This window comes from Giraffa tippelskirchi, chromosome 13, assembly GCF_054371585.1.
Source record: "Giraffa tippelskirchi isolate mGirTip1 chromosome 13, T2T-mGirTip1v1.2.pri, whole genome shotgun sequence".
Taxonomy (NCBI): Eukaryota; Metazoa; Chordata; class Mammalia; order Artiodactyla; family Giraffidae; genus Giraffa; species Giraffa tippelskirchi.
In genome coordinates this window covers 122,034,248-122,047,142 of record NC_137287.1, presented here as the reverse complement: position 1 = coordinate 122,047,142, position 12,895 = coordinate 122,034,248, and the positions used below count along the sequence as shown (strand labels likewise).

The 12,895-nt window shown below is 49.6% G+C and overlaps 1 protein-coding gene across 8 annotated transcripts in view; it reads left to right on the top strand.

Annotated features, from left to right (window-relative positions):
- ZNF217 (zinc finger protein 217) overlaps positions 1-7,605 on the top strand; it is a 34,911-nt gene extending 27,306 nt beyond the window's left edge. For all 8 annotated transcript variants that reach the window (XM_081557278.1, XM_081557274.1, XM_081557277.1 and 5 more), the window contains 3 exons: positions 834-2,192; positions 3,422-3,553; positions 5,457-7,605. In XM_081557278.1, the coding sequence (XP_081413404.1) occupies positions 834-2,192; positions 3,422-3,531 (1,469 nt within the window). In that variant the 3' untranslated portion in view covers positions 3,532-3,553; positions 5,457-7,605. The remainder of the gene's footprint in view (positions 1-833; positions 2,193-3,421; positions 3,554-5,456) is intronic.
- The last annotated feature ends 5,290 nt before the right edge of the window (positions 7,606-12,895 follow it).

Genomic DNA, 12,895 nt, shown 5'->3' with positions numbered 1-12,895 from the left:
GTATTAGGTCTGAGGGTTGTGATGTAGTTGTGTGTCTGATTTTTGTCGTTCAGATGCTCTTCTAGATCCTTGGGACATCTTAAGGATATAGTGTAGCCTGTTGATTTGTAGCTGTCGTTTTACTTCCTTTAGTGTTACTGTAACTTTGCCTGTTTTCTTGTGAAGTTGGTCTCTTGTTTGATGTCCAGTTCCCTTATTCTTACTGTCATCTTATTAACATCTCTAATATTTCTAAATTTCACAGCTTTATTTTTATGATTTAGAATGGAATTAATATATCTTATCATCTTTGGTTTATTATTATTTTGGGGGCGCCCTGCCCGGCTTGGGGGATCTTAGTTCCCGCAGCAGGTGATTAAACCCATGATCTTGGCACTGAGCGCTGAAGCCCTAACCACTGGACCGCCGGAGAATTCTCGGTCATCTTTTCTTTAGATTGTGGAAGCAGCTGTAACATAATGGTTTGGGAGGCCGTGTGGACTTGAATTTGCATCTCTTCTACTCACTGGCTGTGCAACTGTAGGCAGATTAACTTTTCTACGCTTTCATTTTCTTAGCTGTAAAGATGGGATAATAATATTCACTTGCTTAGGGCTGTTATGAAGATTAAATGAGATCATTTTAAGGTGTGCTTTCTAATTTTTACATGGAAGACACACATTCACATTTTCAAATATTCCAGGTAGAAAGAGTGACGAAGCCAACAACTCATGACAGCTCTGGATGAGAAGATTCACAGACAAGAAGGGAAGAGGGAAGAACTCTGTTCTCCCTGTGTCCTGTGTTGTTGCCTTTCACAAACGTGTGTAGTAAAATGCCACTTCTCGTTTTAGGTGAAAAACCATACAAATGTGAATTCTGTGACTATGCTGCAGCGCAGAAGACCTCCTTGCGGTATCACCTGGAGAGACACCACAAGGACAGGCAGGCGGACGCTGCCGCAGACGGCAGGAGCGACGGGAGGCCCCAGGAGGCTGAAGAGGCACTCCTAACCGCCGACGGCGCGCAAACCAAAAATTTGAAAAGATGTTTCGACGGTGCCAAAGATGTTAAAGGCAGCCCCCCCGCAAAGCAGCTGAAGGGGGTGGCCCCCGCCTCTCCGAGCGTCCTGGGCGGCGCCGTGCTCCCGCCATTGCACAGGGAAACTCAGGATTTCAGCAAGGATGCAGCGGACGACGGTGCCGAGAAGCCGAGCAAGGCCCCCGGCCCCGCTTACTTGGACGCCTTGAAGAAGAGGCCGCCCGCGGACCCTCAGGCTAGCCCCCTGGTGTGCAGGACAGAGGCAGCCGCGGCGGCCCGCCACGCGCAGCTCGGGCCCCGGGAGAGGCGGGCGGCGGACGCGGGCTGCCAGGAGAAGCCCCTGAACCTGTCCCTCGGCACCTCCCACGGGGGCACGGGGGCGTCTCTGGGCAAGAGCGTGACCGCCAGCAGCACCTGCCCGTTCTGCACCTTCAAGACTTTCTACCCGGAGGTGTTGACGATGCACCAGAGGCTGGAGCACAAGTACCAGCCCGACGCGCACAAGAGCTGCCGGGGCAGGGCTGCGCTGCGCAGCCGGCGGACGGGCTGCCCGCCTGCCCTGCTGGGCAAGGACGTGCCCCCGCTGCCCGGCGCCTTCCGGCCCAAGCCGCGGCCGGCCGCCCCGGCGCAGCCCAAGCCCGCGCTGGTTGAGCGGGCCGCGCCCGGCGCCCCGGGGCCCAGCCGAGCCCCGCCGCCCCCGCCATCCGCGGGCGCCGATGCCAGCACTTTAGCCCCTAGCAACCTCAAGGCGCTGCGCCCGCCGCCATCCGGCCTCGGGGTCCCAGGGCCCGGCCCCTCCCGCCCGACGCCCGACGCGCCGCCCTGCAAGGCGGGCCCGGAGAAGGCGCGGCGGCCCGAGCCGCAGCCCCCCGCCGATGCCGCCAGGAGCGACGGCCCCTGGGTGCCCACGCGGGACTACGCATGCGGCCGCGGCGGCGCCGAGCCGGGGGAGCCGCTGCCCAAGCGGCCACGGGCCGCGCCCGAGCCCCCCTGCGTGCCGTGCCGCCGGCCGCCCGAGCTGCCGCAGTACCGCGTGGTGCGCGGGCTGACGTCCCTGCTGCCGCCCGAGTGCGCCTGCACGCCCCCCGCGCCCCCGACGCGCCCGCGCCCCGCGCCCGGGCCCGCCTTCGCCACGCTGCTTCCCTGCGCGCCCGCCGCCGCCGCGCTGGAAGGTGGGCGTCCTTGGGGGGCCCCTGGGGGGCCCTAGGGGGTGGGGGTGTCCTGGGCGCAGCGCCCCTTTTCCAGCTCCTCCCGGGCTGGGGGCAGCGGAGCCCGGGGGCTGTACCCCCTTGCCGTGTTGGGCCCGGTGTCCTTGACACCCAGCCCGCGCGCATCGCGGGGCGCCCAGCCGGGGGAAGGGGGCCCGGGGGCCCGCCCTGCCTGCCCACCCCCGTGACCAGCGCGGGTCGGGCGCCCGCCCGGGGGCACAGGGGTCCTTGGAAGCACTGCGCGAGCGGGGACCGCCGGGCCCCTTCCAGGCTGCTGGACTCCGTTGGTGTCCAGACTTAGGGAACCGCGCTGCCGCCCTCGGCCTGGGCTCAGCCTTCAGTGACTCGTAAGGCGTAGTCTTCCCCTTGCTGCCCCCGGCGCCCGCAGGTGCCTTGAAGGCTCTTGTCCCCGCGGAGGCGGCTCTCAAGCCCCCGCTGACTCGGGCGCACCTGCCTAGACGTGTCTAGCACACCCGAGCCTGTGAGAGTAGGTGAGACAGGCGTGGGGACCTGTCTGCCTCGGCCGACCCGGTGAAACCGCAGTGCCTTCCCGGGTTGTAAGCTCTGCAGGTTTCTCCGCCCAAAGGGACAAATCCAGTTTAGACGTCTAATTTGAAATGAAAGGTTCTGGGTGGTGACAGTTCTGTATCAAAGATGGCTTGATGCCAGTTGATCTGGGGATAGCTAATTAAAAAACAATCACTTTTACACAGTCCAGTGATTTTTATAAAAATTTTGATGAAAAAATAATTGCAGCCTTTTGATTAGAAGTGTCCCCTTTTTCCTCCCTCCTCTGCTCTTAAAATGGACATGAGTCATAACTGTGTCTTTTACTTGAAGAGAACTCTGTATTGCAAGTAAATCAGTCTTTTTTTTCCCCTCCTCCACACAATTTTGGTTCATGATACACAAAGGCTTAAAATCTTTATGCTGCCATTTTGGCTTTTAATTTTTACTGGCACTTAGATAATTTTACCATTTAGTGACTTAAAATCTTAAGCTAAGAAATGTCTTCCTGGCAATTAAAAACATTTTACATTGTAACTAACTTTATAATACATATGCATCTTATGCGTTCTGGTCACATTATCAGGAATTTTGAAAATTAACTTCTGACAACCCACACACATCTTACCTAATTGTTGAGCTTAATTCTAAATGCCCATTTATGCTTTTTTTTTCCCCCCAATCAGGAAAAAGGCCTGTATCCTATCAACACTTATCTAGCAGCATACTGCAAAAGAGGAACTATGAGAATTTTATTGGGAACGCACATTATCGACCAAATGACAAAAAATCTTGATTTCCTATTTTGGGGATGAAAGGTGAGCACATACACTGTATTGATTTTACCTAATTGAAAAACAAACCATCTAACTTATCCAGTGTAATATTACAAAGTAAAATTGCCTTTAATTTGAATTTTGAAGTGTTTCTAAAACAGAGCCCTCAGGGTCTCTGGATGTCAGTGGTGATGATCATGGTAAAGTAGCAACAGCACCTGAAAGTTACTGAGGGCTTATTTCATGCTGGGAGTTGAATGAATAGTTTATCATCATGAGCTAGTTTAATTCGTCTTAGAGCCTTAGATCAACTGCTCGCCATCTTTTTTTTTTTAAATATCTGTTTTTGTTAATAAAGTTTTATTGGTACACAGCCACCCCCTTTCCTTTACATATCTATGGCTGCCTGGGGCCACAAAAGCAGAAGTGGGTAGTTGTGACAGGGACTTCATGGTCGGCAAAGCTGAGAGCTATCTAGCCAGTTATAGGAAAAGTTTGCCAATCCCCGAGTTAGGAGGCTCTGTGCCTACTTTACAGATGTGGAGACTGAGACTTGGCTTATGTAACTTGCCCAGCGCCTTCCTCTGCCTGCTTTTGGTCCTAGGTCTGCAAAATCCAAGGCCTGTGCCCCAATCCTCCAGTTTTAAATGCTTGTTCAAAACCTTTATAAATCCTTACCAGAGTAGGAGCAGGAGTGGGACAGAGCAAGGAGGTTTATTCTGACTTTCTGGCTCACGCGGCAGATGTATCTAGTGGTAGCTACCCGAAAGCTTCAGGTGGTGCTCGTGGAGTTGTGCCCATGCTAATTTAGTTACTTCCAAGTTTGGGCAGAGGGCGTGACATCTCTGTGAGAGTTAACAATCAGGTGAATAGAAAGACGGGGGCTCATGGACAGATTTCATTCCCTCCCAGATAGCTCTTGTTCTGCTAAACCCCTACCGTATCCTTGTGGAGCAGACTCTTGACCCAGTGCCTGCTAGATCTAGATTCAGAGATAAGAGACCCGTGGAACAGGGCGGAGTTTCTCCTTCCTGTTTTCCCAGGGGAAACACCTGGGGCATACGGGCCTGTCGGTCTACATCCTTCGCTCCTGCTCAGGTGATGCCAGTGGTATGAGGCTGGTATCATTGCAGACATGGGATTAGATCCACTCTGCCTTAAAACATAAACACGATTTAGGGGTGGTTGGTTATCTGCACTGTGTGTAGCGGCAAGTGGGGACTGTCGTGTGTGTGTCCAGCTCCTGCCTCTTCTGAGCCTCTGGGCTTCTCTGCTTGCCTTTCTTTCTACTATGGAACGTCCTTTCCACACCCTCCTGGCCAAACGACCTTGTTCTGGTACTTGAGCTCACGTATGTCTGCAGCATGTTTGTGGGGAGCTGGGCCTTCCGTGCCTGTGTTCCCTCTGTGCTGTGGTTCATACCTTTATGCCCACCTGACCTGTGCCCCGACTCCCATCCTGTGCAGGTCTGAGGCGGTGCCTGGCCCAGGGCTGGGAATTTCAGCTGTAAAACTCCATAGACCTTGGCCAAACAGTGTTCCTTCCGCGTGTCTTACGCCCTGTCCTTCTCATGGAGGAGGTTATTCTGTTCTGAGTCTTATCTTAAATATCCGTGGACTTGTGCTGTGTTTTCCTTTCATTAGGTATAAATTTCCAGAGTTTTCTATAGGCGGCAGTTGACTTGACACCTATATCGGATGTAAATTCTGGTTGTTGGTTAAATCATCGTCATTAAATCACTGTTCATTGTACGTGACCATTTCCTAAATAGTGCAGCTTATTTATTCAGACTCCCGAGACTTGGTTAAAAATTTAAGCTTAAATGGAACCCATTGCATTTCTAGACCTTTTTAGTTCTGGGTATTTATTACACTTAAAAAAAAAAATTTGTAAACTGTATTTAGTTTTATCCTAATCATGTTTTAAACCTTTTTTCCCCCCTTAGGTCTTGATGGATATAAATGTGTACTCTCCATGAAATTAAATTAGTTCATCCTTTGAAAAGCAAATGTTGAAAGCTACTGAAATAAGCTGTGATTGTACTGTATATATAACACATAAAGGAACACTACGGTTTTGTAAAGTTGTTCTGTTAACTTTTGTACCAAATAGCAATAAAAACTATAGTTGGAAGAGTTGGGTTGTACACAGATGGAGACCGGACATCATCTCTTATTTTGCCGCGAATAATATGTTTTTTAGAATTGACCAAATAAGAAATGGAGTTTTTTTTTTTTTGCATACTTGAGCGCTGCTGAAAAGAAATCATTTGGGTTGGGGGTTGGGGTGGGGAGAAAGTCTATAACGCTTGCACCTCAGGTAAAAACTTCTGTACATACATGTTGTAAACCTGCTTGTTTAAATACCGTGTGTTCTTTCCCTCTAACGTCGCTCGTCACTTTGAGCGCATTTCTGCTATTTGTCCTCTTTCATCTAAAGTGTACGGTTTTTTTTTTTAATCTCAATGATTTGTATTATGTGAAATCCTCTGCAGTCTATTGTCTTAATGGAATTGTTAATGGAAACATTGACCCTCTAAGAAGATGTGCTGCGTGTACCAAGGTCAGCCTTTCTGTAGTTGGTGCCCTTTTATTGCAAATCGGTAGGTCGGCCGAGGAAGACCCAGACCCATACTCCCCTTCTCGGGGTAGCGGGGGGATTTTTAAGTGTGTGTAGAGAAGCATTTCCTCTAGGCCAGCCACACACTCAGTAAACATACCAAATTGTATGTGGAGTTACTTAGTTTTCTATCAAATGAATCATTTGTGTTGGAAAACTCTGGCGTTTGCCTGAATTAGTTATATAAAAATATAAAGGCTAAATTACACATGTGAATTACATATATTGGAAGCAGTTTTAAGTGACAGTTGAGGGGTAAATTTCGGTTTGCATTTGGCGGTCTCGGTGTGTCTGGCGCGTGGGTTGACTGGACGTGCTCAGGTTAATTGCGGACACACGGACTGCAGGAGTGCGGACAGGGCTCCTGCTGCTCTGGAGACCTCGGTCGTCTCCCGTTTTTGGTGGTTTTGGTGGTTTTGAGGCGGCACCGTTTCCTCAGTGTCCATGGCAATTCGGGTTTTAAAGCGAGCCTGGCCACCAGCTGGCTTACTAAATGTTCGATGACACTTCTGTTCCCTTAACGCACTGCCCTTGGCTGAGTGTAGCAGCAGCACCTGGGTTTAGTGACCACAACACACTTTATTAAGAAAACTGTTTCAAAAGTAAATTTGCACTGTTAATTTTTCTTGCCTTGCCCTTCTCCATTAGAACAAGGGTAGTGTCCTCAAAGAATCCTGATTTTTCGTTTGTTCTCATTATGCAACACGACACTGACTTGATAGAAAAGTCTTAACTCCCAGTTGAGAGGGGAGACCTAATCTGAGCTGACTCTGCTGGCATCGTGGTGAAGTGCTTTGTATCAGGAAAGTGTACACTATTGACCTTTCTTTCTGTTCACAAGCTGAGCCATATGTACATAATCTAGATTTTTGTTTTCCTAGTTTTGCACTTTTATAGCCTATTTTTGAAGATTAACACATTGACAAGATGATTGACCTGATCCTTACCTAATCCAATGAGTGTTACAGAAAGCTTGCTGTGACGATAAATACAAATCTTAAAAGGGGATATACACAATGATAGAGGGCTGAAATTTAAATCTGTATTAAAAAAAAAAAATCACCAAATCTATTTGAAAACAAGTCAATTCATGTTATGCTGAAATCTGGGGGGCTCTCAGATTTCTCCTTTTTAACCAGATTTCTGAATGAATGCATAAAAATACAGTTTTGTTTTTCTTTCCACAGCCCTTGTACTCCAAAATGTTTTTTTTTCCTTTTTTTGTCCATCAGTATTAACTATTGGGATACTACTGGTTTTGTATGTTTTTTTCCCTTTGAGACAACAGTACATATACTAGAGGTACAATCTGTTGGATTTTTGTTTATGTATTTATTTCATTCCAGTTTGATTTATTTTAATTGTTGATACTTAAGTTGTCAAACAGTAGACATTACTTGTTTTATTTATGATATATTTCAGCTTAAAGTTATGTTATTATATGTGGATGTAAATATAGATTTGGTGTTTTGCAATCTTTGGCTTTGGTCTTTATTGTGTCCCTGGCTTCTGACTTGAACTTTCTGTAAACGTACACAATGAGAGATGCGGGTGCGGAGTCCCGTGGGCTTGCCAGCAGCAGTCAGTCTCTCTGTGACTCCCCAACCCTTCCTCCTTTCTAAAGCAAATCTCCGACATGTTTTAATTTCATTCCTCAAGGGCTTCAGCGAGTCTCTGTAGCAGATAGGGGCTGTTCCCGATCACATCTAAACAGACAATGATTTCTCATAACCTATCTCCATTTCTGCATTTCCAATTGTGTCAGAAACGCCTTCTAACAACTGGGAAGTTGCAGTCAGGATCCAAACAAGAGCCCCTTAGTTTAGTTGAGAGGTTTCTTAACCCTGTTTGAATCCTAACCTCCTCCCTCTTGACACCCACATGCACACTTGATGACATTTATTGAAGGAACTGGGTCATTTGTCCTAGAGATTCTCACTTCCTTGTTTGGGTTTCTTGGATCGTCGCGGTTTCATCTAACTTGTGTCTCCAGCCTCTACCTGTGACCCTATAAGCGGGTAAATAGTCTGGACGTTTAGTTTTGAGCTCAGTTTTGGGGAGATGGGGGCTTCCTCCTCCCATTCCAGTCCTACCCCATCCCTCCTGGACATGCACAGCGTGTGACTGTTAGCCACTTTCGCATATTGAAGCCTTTTTTTCTGTACGGTTTCTCAGTTGGCTAAAGTGCAAAATTTTTGTGTGGGTGGACCATATTTTAGCCCGGCTCAGACAAATCCTGAAAAATAAGGCAAGGGCCCTCCCCACCCCATGAGTGTGAAATGTCAAGAGGGTGAGAGAGCCGAACCTCCCAGCGACTGCACTCTTCTCCTTGCACAGAAGAGCCTGAGGTCCCCAGAAGGCCACGTGTGTCCCCAAGGCCAGACAGCTCTGCTGGGCGTTAGATGGAGAGGCTGGGTCTCCTGTCACAGTCTGCTTTCCTGCGGGCTGCAGAGAATCGCAGCATCTCGGGTGCATTTTCAGACGTGAGACCTGAGTCTGCTCTGTCCTCCGCGCTGGGCAGGCTGTGGTGCCCGGGGAGTCGACGTCTGTGCCAGCACCCGGTGGCAATCCAGTTGTATGGCCATTCAGTGAGACTCGACTTATTAGCATTTTTATATATATATAAAATATATATATATATATATATATGCTTAGATTTTTGTTTTTAATTGGATGTGGGCTTTGAATTTGTTGAATTTGTTTTTGTTGTTTAAATTTGTTGCAATACTGTTTCTGTTTTATGTTTTGGTTTTTTGGCCTTGAGGCATGTGGGATCTTGGCTCCCTGACCAGGGTTTGAATCCACACTTCCTGCACTGAAGTTCAGTTCAGTTTAGTTCAGTCACTCAGTCGTGTCCGACTCCTTGCGACCCTATGGACTGTAGCACATCAGGCCTCCCTGTCCATCACCAACTCCTGGAGTTTACCCAAACTCATGTCCATTGAGTCAGTGATGGCATCCAACCATCTCATCCTCTGTCGCCCCCTTCTCGCAAATTCAATCTTTCCCAGCATCACGGTCTTTTCCGATGAGTCAGTTCTTCGCATCAGGTGGCCAAAGTATTGGAGTTTCAGCTTCAGCATCAGTTCTTCCAGTGAATATTCAGGACTGATTTCCTTTAGGATGGACTGGTTGGATTTCTTTGCTGTCCAAGGGACTCTCAAGAGTCTTCTCTGACACCACATTTCAAAAGCATCAATTCTTTGGCGCTCAGCTTTCTTTGTAGTCCAACTCACATCCATACATGACCACTGGAAAAACCATAGCTTTCACTAGATGGACCTTTGTTGACAAAGTGATGTCTCTGCTTTTTAATGAGCCTGGTGGGCCGCCGTCTATGGGGTCGCATAGAGTTGGACACGACTGAAGCGACTTAGCAGCAGCAGCAGCAGCAGGTTGGTCATAGCTTTTCTTCCAAGGATCAAGCGTCTTTTAATTTCATGGCTGCAGTCACCATCTGCAGTGATTCTGGAGCCCCCCAAAATAAAGTCTCAGTCTTTCCACTGTTTTCCCATTTATTTGCCATGAAGTGATGGCATTGAAAGGTGATGTCTTAACCAGTGGACCGCCAGGGAAGATCCCTACTTGGTATGAGTAGGACATACTCATGTGACAAAAGATTTCCAACCTCTTGAGTTTGTGAAAAGTCATACCAAAGAAGGAAAAAGAAAATCACATTTCTTTTCTGCCGTTGAGCCTTATTCGTCACTGAAATTTGATCATGACCTTTGTACACACGTCAGACTCCCGGGCATCTGTGGCCCCTGCAGGCTATAGTGGGCAGAGTCGCCTGGCACGGCCGCAGCTCCCTCTCCTGCAGGCTGGTGGGCAGGCCTGGAGTAGGAGGGAGAAAGCCGAGTGCCTCCCAAGCACACCAGGTGACTCTTAACTTGAAAGAGCGAGAAGTTAGCTAAGGCTCCTAGACACTGGAATTCTGAGCGACCGAAAAGAGCCTCAAAAGGGCAGCAGGGAGCCCATCACACGCTCGCTCAGTCGTGTCCGACTCTGTGACCCTATGGATCGTAGCCTGCCAGGCTCCTCTGTCCGTGGGATTGTCCAGGCAGGAATACTGGAGTGGGTTGCCGTTTCCTACTCCAGGGGATCTTAGGACCCGGGGATGGAACCCACAGCTTCTGCATTGGCAGGCGGATTCTTTACCGCAGAGCCACCTGGGAAGCCCTAAAACAGTGGGCAGCCTCCTTGCAGAGGTGACCAGAGAGTGGCCTGCATGGGGATTGAACCCTTGACCTTGTCGTTAACTGAGCCAGCAACACGATCTCATCATGACGATTGTTAGAAAGCCTCTGAGCTTCCTGCCTCACAGGTGGCATGCTCGGTGGGCTGGTTACATTCTCAGCGCCCCAGGGCTTTTCACTCGAACCCCCAGCAAGAGCAGGTGGATCTTTTACTTCCAGGCCTCTGACCCGGCAGGAAGCAGCAGGATCCCAGGGTTCAGGACTCTGTCCACGCTGGTCATGCCCTGGCCCCGCCCCTGAGCCCAGGTGTGTCCCTCACGACTGCCTCTCACGGCTGCACTGGAGCCCCCAGCTGGCATCTGAGCTCAGCACGGCCCCCGTGATGGCAGCCCGTCACGGCCTGTGTCCCCCCCAGGGATGGACCAAGCCCTTTCAGTCCCCCTGCGCCCGTCTCTCATCTCCCGTCCAACCCAAGAGCAAACCTGCTCCTTCTGTTCCCTTCGGAACATACCGGACACAGGCCCGTCTCCAGGCACCCCCATCGCCGCCACCCTGAACCAGGCCGCCAACCGCCCCTGGAAGAAGCCACCCTTCCAGCCCCCCTCCTCCCCTCTTGAACCTCTTCCCCTTCAGCCTCACCTCCACGTGGCCGCCACAGCTGTCTTTTCCCGAGAGAGACAGGTCTACTTCTGTCATTGCTCGACCCACCCGTGACCGTACACGACTCAGAAAACACCCAAGCCTGCCCACAGCTCTGCTCTTCCTGAGCGGGTTCCCCCAGCCCTTCCTCCTCGGTCACGGCGGCCACAGGGACTCGAGTCTCCTTCTGGAGCCTTTCCGACTCCTTCTTTCAGCAGCCGACCCGGTAATCCACACTCACGTGCTTGTAGGCCCCTGACCCCAGGTCCCCAGCCCTCTCTGTCTCTGGATCTGGTGGAATTTTTCTCTGCAGCACTCGGTACTGCCTGCCACTACAACGTGCATTTGTTTGATTGGTCTTCCCCATCTGAAGGTGAACCCCCGGAGGGCAGAAATTTGTTATCAGTATATCCCTTGGGCTTCAGCAGAGCTTGGGATATTTGTTGGTAGGATGGATGGATGGATGGATAATATATGTGATTTATTCTAAGCCAGCAAGTCATTAACGACAGAGAGGTGGGTGCCTGGAAGTTTATCAATAACCTCATACCTTTGAAATTATTTGGAGTTCTTCAACATAAGCATTTCCATGGCAACAAATGTAATGTGCACTCACCGCTGGTCAGTTTCATTTTCCTTACGTGCTGTGCTTGGTTGCTCAGTCTTGTCCGACTCTTTGTGACCCCGTGGACTGTATGTAGCCTGCCAGGCTCCTCTGTCCATGGAATTCTCCAGGCCAGAATACTGGAGTGGGTTGCCATTCCCTTCTCCAGGGGATCTTCCTGATGCAGGATTTGAACCTGGGTCTCCCGAATCGCAGGCAGATTCTTTACCATCTGAGCCACCAGGGAAACCCCCCTTATTTTCCTTATACAACCATATATTGGGAGTGAGAGGAGTTTTTACATAGAGGATGATTGTGGGTGGTGCAGGTACTTTAGAGGAATAAACATAGGTAGGATTAAGAGAGCTTGGGTAAGGAGTACTTAAAGGATTGTGTTTTTTACTGGGTGTGCATGTGGGTGGGGTGGAGGGCGTGGAGATAGCTGGAGGGCAAGAATTTGATAAGCAGATTGTAGGAGATTATAGAGGAAAAAATATGCTTGGAAAAGGATATTCACATCTGAGAGGCTTACGATTCACAAGTCACTGATAACATATGCAGAAAAAGCTGCCAATCCAAGCGTCCTTCATTGTAGGAAAGGTTGACATCATATGGTCATTTCTGTGGTAAAGAATCCACCTGCAATGCGAGAGACCTGGCTTCTATCCCTGGGTTGGGAAGATCCCCCGGAGAAAGCAAAGGCTACCCACTCCAGTATTCTGGCCTGGAGAATTCCACGGACAGTCCTGGGGAATCGGACACGACTGAGCGACTTTCAGTTTCACATGGTAAAGAACCCGCCTGCCAATGGAAGAGACGGGGGCTCGATCCCTGGGTCGGGAAGATCCCCTGGAGTGGGGAATGGCCACCCACCCCAGTGTTCTTGCCTGGGAAATTCTAGGAACAGAGAAGCCTGGCAGGCTGCAGTCCATGGGGCCACAGAGTCAGACATGACGGGGTGACTGAGCAGGCACCTCTCCGTCTACATATAGTGTCGAAAGTGAAGGCTATGTGCCGCAGGGGAGATCCCGCATGCCGGAAGTTAAGACCCCAAACAATCAGATAAATATTAAAAAAATAATATGTTAATATATAAGAGGATTCCTTGAGTGTATATCTAGGAGTGGAACCGCTGAGTCCAAAACCATTTAAAAATAAAAACAATTAAGGGACTTTACATGCATTATCTTAACATGGAGAATTGATCCTCACTGTGTTATTGATGAGGAGGCTGAGGTGCAGAGAAGTCAGTAAGTTGCCCTAGGCTGGTAAAGGGACTGAGCCAGCTCTGTGCTTGTAACAGAGAGGTGGGTAGCTGGCTGAAGT